Source organism: Sus scrofa, chromosome 17 (genome assembly GCF_054392235.1).
Source record: "Sus scrofa isolate SSC_HxYL_T2T_F1_AM1 chromosome 17, Sscrofa_HxYL_maternal_Yorkshire_Landrace_v2.0, whole genome shotgun sequence".
NCBI classification, from domain to species: domain Eukaryota; kingdom Metazoa; phylum Chordata; class Mammalia; order Artiodactyla; family Suidae; genus Sus; species Sus scrofa.
In genome coordinates this window covers 46319912-46337239 of record NC_139399.1, presented here as the reverse complement: position 1 = coordinate 46337239, position 17328 = coordinate 46319912, and the positions used below count along the sequence as shown (strand labels likewise).

The window sequence follows — 17328 nt, the reverse complement described above, 5'->3', positions numbered from 1 at the left end:
CTGCTCCTGGAATGGATGGAAAAATTAATGGAACAGATTTTGGCTCCCAACTCTACACATTAATTTATATATAAAAGTTATTTGAGCCTTAACCCATTTGCTACCCAGGGCAGCTCCCCAACCACAGATCTCAGCCCGCAGCATCAGTTTAGCTACTGGGCTTACTTTAGAATCGTGGAATCTCAAATTCAGAAGAAACTTTAAAGGTCATTTAGTCCAGCCCTGGTCCAGAACGTAGCTCTCCTTCTCGTCATCCCTTTTGGCCTATGTCTGTATGGGCCCTAAATGCGTACCTCCAGCAGCAGATGGTCCCCACCTGCACAGCCAAGTGCTGTCTCCATAAGGTGAGTAGTCATCAAAAACACTGCAGCCTGTCATATGGAGCATTTATTTCTTTTTTGTCTTTTTAGGGCCACACCCTGGCATATGGAGCTTCCCAGGCCAGGGGTCAAATCAGAGCTGCAGCCGCAGCCATAGCAACATGGGATCCGAGCCTCATCTGTGACCTACACCACAGCTCATGGCAACACTGGATCCTTAACCCACTGAGCAAAGCTAGGGATCGAACCCGCATCTTCATGGATACTAGTTGGGTTAGTTACTGCTGAACCATGATGGGAATCTCTGGAGCCACACTGACCTGTTAATGTCTGTGATGTTCCAAAGCCTTCACTTCCTGGCCGGGGGCATCTTTCACTGACTACACACCCTCCCCTCCCCGCTTCAAGATGAAATCCAGGCTCCTCAGATGTTGCGAGGCTCTTTGTTTAACCCCGACTTGTTTTTGTGTCTCTAACCTATTTCTTCTCTGAGCAAACTGAGCCACATGGGTTTACCTGAAGAGACTCTTCTTTGTGTTTATCTACCTAGAATCCTCTTCTGACTAAAGAATTCCCATGTCCTCAAGTACCCTCTCTCTTGTCTGCCTCAGGCAGTGTTCTCTGGTGGAACATTTTTTTATATATCCATCCGCCATCCTGCACTGTGCCTGCCTTTTGGATGCTGGTGTTTGGATTGGTCACTTTTGTTTTGCTAACATCCAGCAGGGGGCCTGGACCATAGTAGGCATTGGCATAACCTTTGATAAAAAAAAGAATCAGTAACTAAATCATCAGTATCCATACAAGCCCAATAAAAAGCCCCTTTCTGTATCTTTCTCTCAGTCTCTTCTATAGTTCTGCTTACTTTAACAATTCCTCTGGGAGGTCCCATCGTGGCTCAGTGGAAACATATCTGACTAGGAACCATGAGGTTACGGGTTCGATCCCTGGCTTTGCTCAGTGGGTTGAGATCCAGCATTGCCGTGAGCTGTGGTGTAGGTCACAGATGCTGCTTGGATCTGGCGTGGCTGTGGCCGGCAGCTCCAGCTCCAGTTAGACCCCTAGCCTGGGAACCTCCATATGCCATGAGTGCAGCCCTAAAAAGCAAAAGCAAAAAAAAAAAAAGCAATTCCTTTGACCTTTGTGTAAAAATGAAAACCAAATGTTCTTTCTATAGCTAATTGCTTTTTATTGTAAATTGTTATTCTACAGAACAAGTGAAAGATGTGATTTCTTGCCCTCAGGGTGATTGCTCTCTAAGAATAATTTTGTCATTTTTTGTACTCTGTGAACTTCCACAAAGGATCACAGTAAATTAAGAGACTTAAGCGTTAACAGCTGCAAAACAATTAAAACAGAGTTCAAAGGATAAGAAGTAAGTATTGGAAGTGGAGAGAGGGGTTTTCATGTTTGAAAACCTAGGCTGCTAATAACCAACTTTCCTATGACTTTTTTGGCAATTTATAATATGACCTCATGTGTATGTAGTCTCACAGCAGTCCTGTTAAATAGGCATTGTTCTCCTCGGACTTATCCCCTTACCCAGGAGAGGGGACTGCGGCTCAGAGACGCCTGGAGGTTTACCCAGGGTGAAAGGGGCCTAGAGTGCTCCAGCCCACATCTTCCAGCCCCTGCCCCAGGCCCTTGCTCTCTCCCCACCCCACACTGCCTCCTGCAGGTCAGCGAGGAAACTGACTATACTTGAGTGCAATTGAGTGTAAAACCTTTCTCTGAGCTTCCTGGAAGCCAAAGGAAGAAATGGGAAAGGTTTAAGTTTAGGTCACATAAAAGGAATTATACTTATTCAGAAGAAGCAAACATTTTTACTCTTCAGAGATTATTGTATTTGTATATATAATGTATATTTATATTATAGGGTTTTAAAATGAGAAACACAGGACAACATAGCAAATTTCAGTTTTGCCTAAATTTTTTGTTTTTCTTTTTACTGCTGCACCTGCAGCCTATGGAAGTTCCTGGGCCATGGGTCGAATTGGAGCTGCACCTAAGACCTACACCACAGCCACAGCAACACCAGATCCAAGTCACATCTGTGACTACACTGCAGCTTAAAGCAATGCTGGATCCTTAACCCACTGAGCCAAGCCAGAAATTGAACCCGCATCTTCATGGAGACTGTGTCAGGTTCTTGACCTGCTGAGCTACAATGGGAACTCCTCGCCTAAAATTTTAAGAGTCATAAATACTGTTGTCTTGGAGTTCCTGTTGTGGCTCAGCGATTAAGGAATCTGACTAGCATCCATGAGGAGGCAGGTTTGATCCCTGGCCTTTCTCGGTGGGTTAAGGATCTGGCATTGCCGGGGAGCTGTGGTGTAGGTTGCAGATGTGGCTTGGATCCTGCATTGCTGTGGCTGTGGTATAGGCCAGCAGCTACAGCTCCAATTAGACCCCTAGCCTGGGAACCTCCATATGCCATGGGTGTGGCCCTAAAATACATACATACATACATACATACTGCTGTCTTACATCAAGCTGAGGTTAAAGCCCAGGTCACAATTCAGCCAGTATGTTTTGCATTTCTCTTCTGTGCCAGACACTGCTTAGTATTTTCACTTAATACCTCATTGAATCCTGAGTGATACTTCTGTGAGGTAAGTTATTTATAAGCTCATGTTACTTGTTGAAGACTGAAGCTCAGAAAGGCCCAGATTTTCCCTGCATGTAGACTCAGGTGGTTCTGTGCTTTTAGTTCCAGGAAAGAGTACTAGGTGGGAAAAGGGTCAGTTGTGCTCCATTAAAAAGTAAAAAGAGGAGTTGCCATTGTGGCTCAGCAGGTTATGAACCAAACTAGTATCCATGAGGATGTGGGTTCGATCCCTGATCTCACTCAGTGGGTTAAAGATCTGGTATTGCCACAAGCTGTGGTGTAGGTCACAGACACGGTACGAATCTAGCATTGCTGTGGCTGTGGCATAAACCCACAGCTGCAGCTTCGATTCGACCCCTAGCCTGGGAATTTCCAATATGCTGTAGCTGCAGCCCTAAAAAGAAAAAAAAAAATGTAGAAGGAAACCTAAAGCAGTGTTGCAGCCATTTGGGCTTCTGTGGGCACATACACACACTAACAGGAAAAATCAGAACAAGGGGGTTCAGGTTCAAGGTTCAGGGAAGCATTGAAGGGAATTGGGACATAAAGGATGGGCAAGGTAGGTAGAAAGAAAAACAGGAAGTGAGATCTGCGGCACAGAGCAGGAAACTTCAGACTCAGGTGGACCTGCTGAGTCAGTCGCCAAGAGAAGAAAGTTATCGAGATCCAGTGGGGCCACGATGCAGGGTGACCTGGGTAATGCTGCATCTGGCAGGGTTGGGAGTGAAGAGGCACCGTGAGGTCCAGGGCAGATGGGTGCAGCCAGCAAGGGATAACAGCCTTCTAAGGCCTGAGAGCCTGGGGAGGTTGTAGGAATTCAAAGGAAATTCAGACCTCAGAGATATTGCAGGGAAAACAAATCATCAGGACCCAGTGCCTCGTTGAATGTGGAATCTGAAGGAAGAGCCGTCCAGAGCTCTCCTGGGAGCAGGAAGATAATTGGTGTCAAGAGGAGACTTGAAAGGAAAAATCCTCCTTGTATTGTGATTGTGTTTTCTTTTTAGGGCCGTACCTGTGGCATATGGAAACTCCCAGGCTAGGGGTCAAGTCTGAGCTGCAGCTGCAGGCCTGTGTCTCAGCCACAGCAACATGGGATCTGAGCCATGTCTGTGACCTACGTATGCAGCAGCCTGCAGCAGCGCCAGATTCTTAACCCACTGAGTGAGGCCATGGATTGAATCTGCATTGTCATGGGTACTAGTTGGGTTCTTAGCCCTCTGAGCCACAATGGGAACTCCCGTATTGTGGGTTTTTTGAGTGCTAATTATAGTATCCTGGGAAAGACAGGAAGAGCTGCTGCCTCCATCATGCACTTACATCCACTAAGGAGAAACCACTTCATAGAAAGCTGAACAGTCTCGTGTCTTCTGAGCTCCACACCATTGCTTTGGTGCATATTGGTTGTATCTGTATGGGGAGCTGGTCTGGTGGAAGATGCCACCGAGGAGGCAGGTCTGGACCTCAGGGGATGATTAGGACCTCTGGGCCAAGGACTTTGGCCTTGCCTTGGGAATAGAAGGGATACCTGAAACCATGAAGCTAGATGAGTTCCCAAAGGTGAAATGGGGAGGGTAGACCAGGCATCAGGGTGGGTGTGGGAGAAAGCTTATACTGGGGTGGGGTGGGGTGGTGTGTGGGGTAGGAAGAGCGGGAACCAGCACAGGAGGTGGAATCGGGTAGAAGCCAGGGGAGAGGAGAGCTTCCAGAAGGGGTGGGGGGGCTCTTAATGCTACAGAGCTCAGGGGCTGAGGAGCAAGTGGTGAAGCTTAAGGGCTTTAGGCTTCCAGGAGCAAGATGAGAGCAGGGTATGGCAGCAGATGTGGTATCTTGGGAGGTGCCTAGATGAGAAGAAATGGAGAAAATCTGGCAGGGGTTGGGAGAACACAGGGAAAAAACTGAAGATGTTGGTAGGGGTGGGGAGGAGTCTGATTAAACATAAAGCAATGAGTGGAGTAGGAAACTTGCCACAAATGTGAGGAATTATTGTTAGATCCCTCTGGAAGTGGAAGCCTGGTCTTGAGGACAAGGGCCTGACTGGAGGGGAGGAGGGAACCCTTTCCTGAGACCAAGAGGTTGGAGGACAGAACGGGGGCAAGTGATGGCTGGGGTGAGGGCCGAGAGCGAAGGGAGTGCTTATACTGCCTTGATGCCGGGCACCTAGAGTTGATGGTCACTGGGGCGAAGGGGGAGGAAGGCAAGCTGGCAGGTCCATGGGCTGAGAGCATGACAGTCCCAGAGTGTCTGAACTCTTTCCTTGGGTGCAGCCCTCTACTTGCTGGCCTGATTCTGCCTCCCTTCCAGCCTCTTCCCCCGCCTGCCTCCCACTGTGCATTGCCCTCCTGCTCCATGTGTTTGGCCTCAGGGAGGGGTAGGCCAGACCTCAGGCCCTGGCCATGATCTCCTACCCACTCATCACAAAAGTTTTCCGTGGCTTCCAGGGGACTTCCCTTGAGCCATGCTGCTGAACCCAGGGCTCAGACCCTGCCCAGGTCCTCCGTCTTTCTGTTGAGGAGAGGAAAGGTCTTGGGGATCATGGCTGGGAAGTTTCCAGGAAAGGAATCTTTCAAGCCCTGACCTGTAATGTCACATGTGATAGATTACAATGTGAGTACTGGAAGGGGTTGGAGACCTCCAGCCCAGCACTCTTGCTTTACAGATAGGAGGCTGCAGCCTTGAGAGCCTCACTCAAGGTCTCACAGCCGGGAACTAGAACCATTGACTGTGTTGGCTTCTTCCCTCTTTTTCTCTCTCCCTGCGGCCAGAAACAGCTGTTTCACCTCCCAGTCACCATCTGAGAAAGAGCCTGCCAAGGGCTGTACTCTAATTGGGGATGGAGGCTGGGACATGGCTCCTCTAAGATTCCAGAATGGCTCATGAACTCTAAACCCCAAGCAATTGGTTTATACTTTGGCTTAACATGTGGCTTATAATTACTTATGAGTCTACCTTTCCCACTAAACTGTGAGTTCCTCCAGGGCAGAGACTAAGTCTTACTCATCTTTGGACCATGGTGCTGGCCTAAGGTAGGCATTAGCTACAGGTTGGGTGGATTGGATGGACAGAGCGGAAGGGGAGGGCATGGCTGGATCAGTAATGTTGGGCGCTTAAGAGATGAGTAGGTAAGATATCTTCCCTTCCCAAGTTCAGAATAAATTAAGAAATGACACAAGGGATAGACAGATGGACATCAGAATGGTGGCTTTACCAGTCTTATTTTTATTTCTGATAAAGCTGATTGGAGAATATAGCTTTTGCTCTCTGGCCAAATGGAGGATATTACTCCCCAAACTAAACATGTACCCTCACCCCCCAAAAAAAGAGCAGACCTGTCTCCCTTGTAGGGGCAGAATCTCCTCTGAAATTTTAGGATGTAGATCAGTGGAGAATATGCTACTTTTGCCTACAGCGGAACAGAGAGAAACCCAGAAATATTTGAGCCCAGCTGCTTCCTTAAGCCACCTGACAAGCCATTCCCCTCCCCTGGGGAGCATGGAGCTGGAGAGAGAGCAGTCCTCTCACACTTCCCCTCAGGAGAGTGTAGTGGGAATTCCCTCCCCTTTTGGTAACTAGGGAGTGGGGACAGGTCTCCCACTGTGGGATGGGACAAGGTGGATGGATGGGTAGAGGGGGTGGAGGGAAGGTTGGGGGTGGGGGGAGACCCCAACATCACAGTGTCTCCTGGACCCAGACACAGCCACCTTTCCAGGATAGGGTGCCCAGCTCCTTACTTTGTGATCCTGCTTGCTGGAGGCTCCCGTGAGCTGGAATACGGCCAAATCTCAGAGCCATGCTCCAGACATGGCCCGGGGCCATGTTCACCTTCAGGACCGGCCTTTGGTCTGGAAGCGGCCAGAGACTGACCAAGAGGAGCTCCTCCTGTGCTGCTTCGTTTGCCATCAGGCTCTCACTGCGCCCCTGTCCTTTCCTGTCCGGAAAAGCCCTGAATTCAGCACGTACTGAGCTTGTCTTCCTAAGGCACCTGACATGGAGTAGTCCACGTACCCTTACAACAACCTGGTGAAGAAGATTAAGCCATTGTGACTCAGTTGTGATTGTTCGACACACGCCTTAAGTGCCAGAGCCAGTGTGGCCTCCCGAAGGCCTGTGTGGTGCTCAAGAACAGCAGGCCACACCACCTGGGTTGTTCCCAGGGGTCCGGGGCTTCGGGCCACTCTCTCCCGGGGGACTGCTTCCTAAGTTACCCTAAAATAGCACTCTAGGGATCTGGCCAACCTCTGTGTCTCAGCCCGGCCCTTTCCAGACCATGATTCCAGATGGCCTTTCCCTGCACCACCGCTCCCAACTCTTTCAGAAGTATGCCTTTGCCCCTCTGGGCCTCCAGCCTGCAACACCCAGCTTGCCCCTCTGGGCCTCCAGCCTGCAACACCCAGCTTGCCACTCTTGTCCAGAAATCTTTCTCATCCTGGAATACCCCGCTTGAGGCAGCCTCCTTACCTGCCTCTGTGTCTAGTTCTTAGGTCACTTTGCCTTGATTCAAGGCTCCCCTCAGGCTCCCCACCTACCCCTGGCTGCTGCTCCCAGGAATCTCATCTCCCCTGACCCAGAGGTGCCACGTAAAAGTGTGCAGCAGTGTTGCCATCAGTGCAGCTTGCTGCAGCCCAGCCTCTGCTCCCACAACCCCCACATGACAGTCACCGGCCCAGGCGCCTCTTGGCTTGTAGGAGAGAAGAGACAAGGCTAAGTGGCCCCCAGGATGGCAGAATGATGCCAGGCAGGCGCCTGACACACCTCTTGGACAAGAAAATATTTTTCTTCCTCCTAATAACAGTTATTAAGGGCCTATGCCTGACACAGTGCAGCCAGGGGCTGGGCTTTGTTCTCTGTATGGCTCCCATCACCCTGGGCCCCCACCCCTAGGCCCAGACCCAAGGCTAGGATGTACCATCCACCCTCCCATTGCCCTTCACCCACTCAGCCCATAGGGAGCCTGGGGGATCTAATTTGACTTACATGCTTTTATTATCAGGATATCAGGGATCCCTTGGAGCCCTTTTCAGCTCAGTCTTTACATCCCTGCCCCTCTCAGTTGAACTCCTTTGCATGGATGCCTAGTACCACAGTCCAAAGTTAGGGTCAAAGACTACTCCTGCTGCCCAGATGCTCATGCATGCAAATAGATATGCACCCAGACACATACACGAGAACACATAAACAGGAGTTCTCCGGTGGCTCAGCAGGTTAAGGATCTGGTGTCATCACTGCTATGGCTCTGGTTTCTGCTATGGCATGGGTTCAATCCCTAGCCTGAGAACTTATGCATGGCATGGTGTGGGCAAAAAAATGTTTAAGATGGTAAACTTTATGTTGATTAAAAAAAATATTTTTTCTATTTAGGGCTGCACCCATGGCATGTGGAAGTTCCCAGGCCAGGGGTGGAATCAGAGCTGCAACTGCCAGCCTACACCACAGCCACAGCAATGCCAGATCTGAGCCATGTCTGCAACCTACACCACAGCTCACGGCAACGCTGGATGCCTTAATCCACTGATCAAGGCCAGGGATCGAACCTGCATCCTCATGGATATTACCTGGGTTCTTAACCCACTGAGCCACAACAGGAACTGCTAAAAATAATTTTTAAAAGGAACCCAAAGTATGTACCGTTAGGTAGACATATATGAACTAAGGGATAAACACAGGAACTGAGCCACATAGAAACATGCCTGCCTCCCCTCCCAGGAATGCTTCCCTGACCCAGATAAAGTCCTGTTCTCCCCCTTAACAAATCCAGAGATAAAGGCCCTGCCACCTTGGCTACCCCACAGCTCATTTCCCTCCCACCGTCTCGCTCTGCTTACTCACACACCCCTGCCCCTCACCCCAGGGATGGGCCTTCTTAGAGTACCTGGTGCTCTGGTGTCTGCCCCTGCCCCTGGGGTGGGATGGAGTGGCCCAGCCTTTTTGCTCTCGGCCCACGGCTCTCCCCTGCCTGTCCTGAGCCCATCACTTCCAGGTGCCCCAGCCCTAGCTTCACTCGCTTTACTCCCAGGGCCCAGCTTGATGCAGGGAGCCTCCAACCACACCCCCCTCTCGCCTCCTCTGTGCATATGTTGAGCCTCGTGTGAAGCTCTATGGGCATAGAGAAACCCGGGTCTGGTCTGAACAGGATCACAGGCCAGCTAGAGCAAGTGCAGTCAGTACTAAGCAAGGTCTCCTGCTGTCCCCGTCATCCTCATTGGAACTTGTCCCTCCATAGAAAGGTGGTGCCTCAGGCTGGCACCATACACCCTTGTGACCACTTCTGCCTGGCCTCCCTTCCTCACCAGCTGCCATCTGCTGACTCCTCTCCAGCACGAAGCCTCCCCACCCATGCTCCTGAGGACTCTGGGACTAAGGCCCTTGTTGGGGGCAGAGAACAGAAGCTTGCCTGCCCTGTCTGCCTCCAGAGCTTGAAGTCCCTTACCCCCATCCTCTCAAAAAGCTTTCTCACTAACCATTTAATACTCGACTCCTGAGGAGGCGGGGAAGACTGGGGTCTGGCCGCAGATCAAGAGCTTCCCTGGAGTTAGGGCTGTTGGGAACACAGCCATCTGAAGAGCATTTTTCACTGGGACTCTGGAAGGTCAGGGTTTGGAGGAAACTTGCGAGGAGCCTGGTGGGGATGGGGCAGGTGGTGCCGGGGTGGGGCAGAGCAGGCGGGGGGGAAGGAGTATGTGCTAAGGGCCTGCTATTTCCCTGGACGGGCGAGTCCCAACAGCAGGCAGACAGGTGAGGCTGACCCGACAGGTTCCAGAGGCCAGGGGCAATGGGGCGGAGCATGGCTCTGACTTAGGGTAACAACAGGCTGCGGGCCCTGCCACACACACAGCAGGCCGGCAGGAGGCTGTTCTGCTGGAATCTTCCTGCTGCCGGCAGCCCAGGGTGCAAGACCATGGAGCCTGCTGGAGGGTGAGGGGAGCCGGTGGGCAGACATATTCAGAGGCCCAGGGCCTGGGGGTCTGGGTGCTGAGGGCATGGCGGGGCCCCTGCGGGGCCGAGTGGAGGAGCTGAAGCGGCCCTGGTGGCGGGAGAGCTCACCCCTGGTGCTGCAGCACAGTGAGGCGGCCCGGCTGGCGGCCGACGCCCTCCTGGAACGGGGCGAAGCTGCCTACCTGCGGGTCATCTCCGAGGAGCGGGAGCTGCCCTTCCTGAGTGCTCTGGACATGGACTACATGACCAGCCATGTGCGTGGGGGCCCAGAGCTCAGCGAGGCCCAGGGACCAGAGGCCTCGGGGCCTGACCGCCTCAGCCTGCTCTCCGAAGTCACCTCGGGCACTTACTTCCCCATGGCGTCCGACACAGACCCCCCAGACCTGGACTTGGGCTGGCCAGAGGTTCCACAGGCCACAGGCTTTAGCCCCACCCAGGCTGTGGTCCACTTCCAGCGGGACAAGGCCAAGAGCATCAAGGACCTTCTGCGTTTCCTCTTCAGCCAGGCCCGCACGGTAAGGGCCTCATCTCTTGAGACACTCATTTCACAGATGTAGAAATCGAGGCCCAGGGAAGGCTAGAGACCAGCCCAAGGCCATGCAGCAGCTGAGGGCAGCACTGGGATGAGAACCCTTGCCTCCTAGCAGATCACAGGCTTCTAGAGGGTGGGCATGTGTTTTTACCTTGGTAACCCCTTGGCAATCAAGGACATTATGATAAGCATAGAAGAGGGGATGGGCCCCAAGGATCCCGCAAACACCCTGAAAATGCATGCAAAGTGGTGCTCACTGCAGAGCAGGATCCTCTTTCTTGGGAGAAGGTCCTTGGCCTTCATCAGATTCTCAAAAAGCCTAAAGACCAGGCTGGGAACCCTAACCTTGGTGAACATCTGAGCCATCCCCTTGACTTTGAGGGGAGCAGACTGAAGCCAGAGAGGGGCTAGGACTTACTCAAGGAGGTCCAGTCAGTTGTTAAAACAGAACCCAGGGCTCAGGGAGAGGAGTCTAGATTCAGGCCCTGGACCCCAGGCACAATCCTGCCTCCTGATACATGGTCCCAACCACACCTCACCCCTTTCCCACTGTATCTCCAGCTGGGCCTGAAGCAGGGGAAGGGGCACTGGTGCCTGGGCCTCAGCGTGGCCTTGAGGGCTGAGCTTTTAGCTCTGTACCCAAAGGAAAGAGGAGTGGAGGCTGCTGACTGGGCCCAGGGAAAGGGAGCGAGAGCTCAGGAAAAAGAGAAGCAGGAGAGCAGGTAGGAGTGTTGGTGTCTGAGAAGGTTCCAGTCACAGGCTAGCACTCCTGGATCCCTGACCTCTGATTCAGGAGGCAGCAGAATGGATCAGACAACCCCAGGTTAGACTCAGGGCCCTTGCTTGGGGAGCAGCCCAAAGAGCACCTGCTGCAAATGCTAGGGGCTGGGATCTCACTGGTACCACCAGAGCTGCCCAGGCAAGCCTCCCTATGCCCCAGGCAGGGGAGGGCCAGACCTGATTGGCACTGGGAATGGGGTTATTAGTGAAGTGGCTGCTGTCATCACTCCTGTCCCTTTGATCTGTCCTTGTCCCCCCACTCACCCCCCGGGCCAGGCCTGTGCCATGGACGAGGGCATCCCTCAGTGCCTTGGCTTCCCAGCTCCCATCTAGACCCTCCACTCCAAGCCAGGACTAGGCTTTCACTCTGGGCTGTCACTGGCCCTCAGAGTGATCTCAGGAAGTGCTTCCTCTCCCTGCAGCCCAATGTCCTTGTTTGCGAAGGAGGCAGCAGAAAAAAAAAAACATTTATTGAGCTTCCATTGTGTGTCGAGTATTTTCACATTCAATTCCCTACTATCTGTGAGGCAGCTAGCATCATCTGCATTTAACAGACTAGGAAGTTGAGGATCCCAGAGGTGAAGCAACCCACCCAAGGCCAGATAGTTAGGAAGTAGTAGCAGAGTGCAGGTTCGAGCCCATTTCTGTCTGGCTCCAGAGCTGGAGTGTGTGGCTCTGCACCTCCTGCTTCTCAGCCGGGACTGGGAGAGGAGGGGCTCGTGGTGGACAGTGCAATGGGAAGAAGAGGTGGTCAGGGGCTTGGCTGCACTAGGGGGTTTTCAGGGCTTCTCTGAGGCGACCCATGACATAAGGGAGGTCGCCAGTCCCAGCACCTCAACTGAGCGTGGGTGGGAGTGAGGGAGTCTCTGGGTGGAAGATGGCACGCCAAACTCTGCAGCTCTGTGGGAAACTGAGGTGGGTCTGGCAAAGGGCACTGAAGACCCCCAGTAACTGACCTGCAGCTCTGATCCTTGGGAAGTGAGCCTCCGTCAGATAGTCCCTGGCTGGAGCTCCAGGTAGAGTCATTGGGGGGAGTGTGAAGAGCTGCACTGGGAATCGGATCTGGGTTCTGCTTCTGAGTCTTCCTCCCCCGCTGGTCCTCAGGTTCCCCAGATGTAGAGCAGAGCTTTAGACTAGTGCAGTTGATCCACAGACATCTTTGAGAATCTGATGACAGGTAAAAAAGCATCCTCAGAAAAGTGCACACTAAAACTTTCAAACAATTCTTGGGCTTCAAGACAGTGAAATCTCCTTATTTCTAAGCCAAGAACCCCTGGGCTAGGAGTTCCCATTGTGGCTCAGTGGGTTAAGAACCCGACAAAGCATCCATGAGGATGCAGGTTCCAACTCTGGCCTTGCCCCGGGGTTTAAGGACCTGGCTTTGCCACAAGCTGCAGTGTAAGCCACAGCTGCAACTCATCCAGAGTTGCTGTGGCTATGGCCAGCAGCTGCAGCTCTGATTTGACCCCTGGCCCAGGAATTTCCATATAGTGCAGGTGCAGCCCCTAAAAAAAAAACAAAAACAAAAATAACCTCCCCAGGCTGGATCCCCACCAAAAGCCCTCCAAATTCAGATGTTCTCACAGGCTCTGACCTGCTGCTTTTCAGTCCCAAGCTCTTTTCCTGGGCTCCAGCCCCGGGCCCTAGGCTGAGCTCCGCCCCTCCTTCCTAGGTGATAGCTGTGGTGATGGACATATTCACCGATATGGAACTTCTCTGTGACCTCATGGAGGCCTCAAGCCGGCGTGGTGTCCCCGTCTACCTGCTCCTGGCTCAGGAGCACCTGAGGCACTTCCTGGAGATGTGCTACAAGATGGACCTCAATGGAGGGCACCTGCCGGTCAGCGAGGGTCGGGGGCAGGAACCAGGGGGTGGGTGGGGAGTCAGAGAGGGTAGAAGATTCAGTTGTGTGGTCCATGAGCACTGAGGGGGGATCAATGGGAGTGTGGGGCCACGTTATCTTAGCCATTTTTGGTCAGAGCCCATGGGATTTTTAGACATGGCTTGAGCCCCATTCTCTCAAGGTCACCTCCACCTCCCTCCCTCCTCGGGCCAGAACATGCGTGTGCGGAGCACGTGTGGGGACACATACTGCAGCAAGGCAGGCCGCCGCTTCACGGGACAGACCCTGGAGAAGTTCATCATCATTGACTGTGAGCAGGTGGTGGCGGGCAGCTACAGGTAAGTGGGTAGAACAGGGATGGGGTGTGTGTCTGGGGCTGGGCCACTGGCTGGCGTGAGCACCTGGGATCTGGCAGCTTTGAGCTTTCCTTCCTTCCTTCCTCTATCCTTTCTAAGATGGACTGAGTGGCTGCAGTGTGTCAGGCATGGTGCTGGACTTGGAGGATACTGTAGGGAGAAAGACAGCTCCAGATGAGGCCCTGGAGGAGCTTACTCTGTGGAAGGATTGCTTTAATGCCCTTGACATAGAAAATAACTCTTGCACCTTGGAATTGGAGGGACTTCAGGGAACCTTGGTCCATTTTACAGATGGGGAAGCTGAGATCGAGATGGGAAACTGCATGCCCAAGTGGACTAAGCTGAGCTAGAGCTGGCACACACTCTGAAGTCAGAGCTCTGCCCCCTCACATGGGCCCTCATGGTGGTGGTGGTTTTGTCTTGCTCCCCTGGTTGTGACGCCTGCCTAGCCCCCTGGTCCTGCACTTTGCCTCCTGACCTTGACCCTCTGCCCCCAGCTTCACCTGGCTTTGCAGTCAGGCCCACACTAGCATGGTGCTACAGCTGAGGGGCCGCATCGTGGAAGACTTTGACCGGGAGTTCCGCTGTCTTTATGCCGAGTCAAGGCCCGTGGAGGGCTTCTGTGGAGGCGAAGATGCCCTCTCTCCCAGGGCACCGTGCCCTCGCCCAGTGGCCCTGGCCTTCAGGCCTGGCATTCCCAGCACATCCTCGTCGCCCTCCAGCACCAGCCTCAGTAGCATCAAGCGCTCCCCTCACGTAGGCCACTCCTCCTTTCTCGCTCTGCCAGGAGGCGGTGGCAGCAGTGACACGGGTATGGGATCCTCATCCCTGGGCTCTGCCCACTGTGAGGCCAATGGCCAGCCAGCCCTGCAACGCCAGCTGTCAGACGCTAACCATGGCCCCCTCCTAGGGCCCTACAGGGCCAACCTGGGCAAGCTGGGGGCGTTCCCATGGTCCCAGTCCTCCCCTGCCCTCAACCACGATAGCACTAGCCCCGTGAATCTGGCAGGGGGGTCACCTCTGCTTGTTCGCCCTCGTCCCCTCCTCCTGTTTCCCCGGGCTGTCCCACCTCTGTCCCGACTCCCAGAGAACGGGGTCCCAGGTAGCCAGGAACCTAGCCCCCCACGAGGCCGCTGGGTACCAGGCTCAGCCCTGGAGGCAGTAGAGGAGAATAAGGTGTCTCTGAGTCAGAGCCATGGCCGGCTGGATCTTCTCGTCCCCTTCTCCAGAGGACGAGAGGCAGGAGGCCCTGATTCTGGGGCGACCCCCAACTCAGGTTACCTGTGTCCTGGTGAGCAGGTCCTAGAGGACAGGCGGTTGGCCCCAAATCAGAGATACAACCAGCTGGATCTTCTGCCCCAGGCCCAGGGTGCTGGGGGTGTCCCTGAGTCAGGTGACCCCCGACCTGGCCATCAGACCTCAGAGGACAAGAGACTGTCCCCAAACCACAGCCATGGCCAATTGGACCTCCTGGTACAGTCCTCCAAGGCTGGGGACTCCAGAGTAACCCCAGAAGCCAACTCCTCAGCCAGGACGGGCAAGCAGGGTCCAGACGAGCGACGACAGACCCTGGGCCACAGCCACCTGGACCTCATCACAAAGTTTGGCCCATTCCGGGGCGAGGGTCCTGGGCCCAATGATGTCCCCAGACCAAGCCCTGCTCGAAAGGCTGGAGTGGACTCTGGGGATGAGAAGCGGCTGACTCTGGGCCACAGCAAGCTGGACCTCATCACCAAGTATCATCAATTGCAGGGCACCAGGCAGGGACCTGAGCCTGGCCTCCTACGGGGCCCCACAGGTGGCCATCACAATGGCAATAGCAACGGCCTGTCTGAGAATGAGAAACGGTTGACCCTGGGCCACAGCAAACTGGACCTCATCACTAAGTACAACAAGTCCAAGTTCAAGCTGCTCCGAAGCCGCTTTGAGTCCTAGTCCTGCTCCTAGAAAGGACCTAACTGTCCTCCATCTACTGAAACTCTAGTTTTGCTCAGGTCCCAGAATCATGGGTAGGAGCTTGGGCAGGGGCTGTATGGGGAGGAGAGGGAATCTAGAAGCCCAGGTTAGCTATTCCCTCAGCTCAGGATTCTTGCCCACACGCACATGCACACACACAGGGAAACAGAAGCCACGGTTACTTGGCACCTGCCATTTGTCACTATGCTGGGCACATCACATCATTACATCTTATCCTTCATCCTCACAACACCCGACAAGAAAGACATCTAGTAGTTATACAATTCTAGGATCATAAGTATTATCTTCCCTATATTATAAATAAATATGGAGGCTGAGACCCAGCCAGTTTGATGACTTACTTGGAATCAGGTCCAGGTAAGTGGCAGGGGCTCAAACCTGTGTCTCTGACTCTTAATTTCTTATGACTGTGTTTCTGCAGAGACAGGACACACAATATCAACAGTTCACATGTCCCCATGCACTTGAAATCCATATACCATAGAGATACCTCCAAATGCCTGCACAATATATACAGCACACTGACAGGATGCACAGCCACAAACTGCACACCCACCAATGCAGTCCCTGCAATAAACCAAAACACTCAGGATTCTAGTTATAGGTACTCAGTAAATGCCATTCGGCTAAATAAATGGCTACATTCCGTGCACACCATAGATCATTCGGGATCCATCGACCATAAATATGCACATAACCACACACACAAACAAGCGTGCATGCACCAACCAGTGTCTCTTTGTAAGCTGTGTATCCAGTCCTATGCTGTCATACCATAAGGCTGACAAAAGCATCAGATTCAGTCCCTGGGAGACAAGGATTAAATGCATAAACCATTGGTGAGCAAGACAGAGCTGTAACTAATTAAAAGCTAACCAGTGACAGAAGGTGGTAGAGAAAGGAGGGCAAAGAGTAGTGGTGATGATGGAGTGGTGAGAAAGTTTCTTAGAAGAGGCAGCTTTTGAGCCAAGCCTTGCAGGGTGGGAAGAATTTGGACAGATGGAGGTGAGGGTTAGCAGAACTCCTGGTAGAAGTAACCAGGTGAAGAGAGGCCTGGGAGAGGACTGAGGGAGTGGGTCTGAGATGAACTGGGGAGGATGGGGAGGTCGTGGATACTCAGAGTCTGACACACACACACACACACCATTTTGCTGAGTGTCCCTAGAAATATAGGCTCCCTCAGATAGGGTCCTTTTCCTGAGCTTGCCACCTGCCGGGGACTGTATATGTGATACAAATCAATAAAAGTGGACATGCTATGACCCAGTCACAGCCTAGTGTATCCTGAGGAAGGCGTAGTTATAAAACTGCAGGCTGGGGACTGGGGAAGGGCATCATCCAAGGAGGGCTCCCAGATGGAGGAGAGTGGATGGCTGCAGACGGCTGGGGGTGGGGTGGGGGGAGGATAGGGGCTCCAAGCTTCCCTATGCCTTCTCTGTGAGTGACATTCTGAGAGACTCTGGGGCTTTTGCAGATTCTATAAAATGTGGGCCAAATTCATGCCCTCCAGTCCACCAGAGCAGGTCTCCTGATAGCTACCTTCTATGAAGTGGGGAGGGGTGGGGTAAGGGGGGGGAGGGGGAGCAGAAAGTGGCTGCTTTGTGTGATTAAGCACGTGCTAGGGGCACATAGTGGGAGCTCATCAGCCCCCACACCCTTGCCCATTCTGGGTCCTCCCTGACACTGCTTTATCCATCCTCCCCCCTGCAATGGTTTCCTTTACTTCTCTGGCCGCACCTCCTTCCTCAGCCTCTGTCGCGGCCTCAGGTCTCACTTCTGCCTAGTGGACACGTTTTCCATGAGTTTCCTCATCCACCCCAGGCTTCAGTCCCAAATCTCAGCCTTTCAGTCTCTCCAGGGTTCCAGATCAGGCCTGAATATCTGTCCCGCACTTCATTCTATCCCTCACCTCCCCACACCTGCTCTTCCTCCACAGACTTTACTTCAATAAATACTTTCATCAAACAACCCATCTTCTGGAA

General features: G+C 53.0%; 1 protein-coding gene across 1 annotated transcript; it reads left to right on the top strand.

The window, feature by feature from the left end:
- Positions 1-5745: 5745 nt before the first annotated feature.
- Positions 5746-16612, top strand: FAM83C (family with sequence similarity 83 member C). Its single transcript, XM_021078085.2, has 4 exons — positions 5746-10373; positions 12843-13010; positions 13227-13351; positions 13867-16612. The coding sequence occupies exons 1-4, from the start codon at positions 9903-9905 to the stop codon at positions 15302-15304; spliced, it is 2202 nt and encodes a 733-aa protein (XP_020933744.1). The 5' UTR covers positions 5746-9902; the 3' UTR covers positions 15305-16612.
- The last annotated feature ends 716 nt before the right edge of the window (positions 16613-17328 follow it).

Coding starts and splice junctions, on each gene's coding strand:
- FAM83C (XM_021078085.2), top strand. CDS start 9,903: ATGGCGGGGCCCCTGCGGGGCCGAGTGGAGGAGCTGAAGCGGCCCTGG. Junction 13,011..13,226: donor TCAATGGAGGGCACCTGCCG/GTCAGCGAGGGT, acceptor TCCTCGGGCCAG/AACATGCGTGTGCGGAGCAC. Junction 13,352..13,866: donor GTGGTGGCGGGCAGCTACAG/GTAAGTGGGTAG, acceptor CTCTGCCCCCAG/CTTCACCTGGCTTTGCAGTC.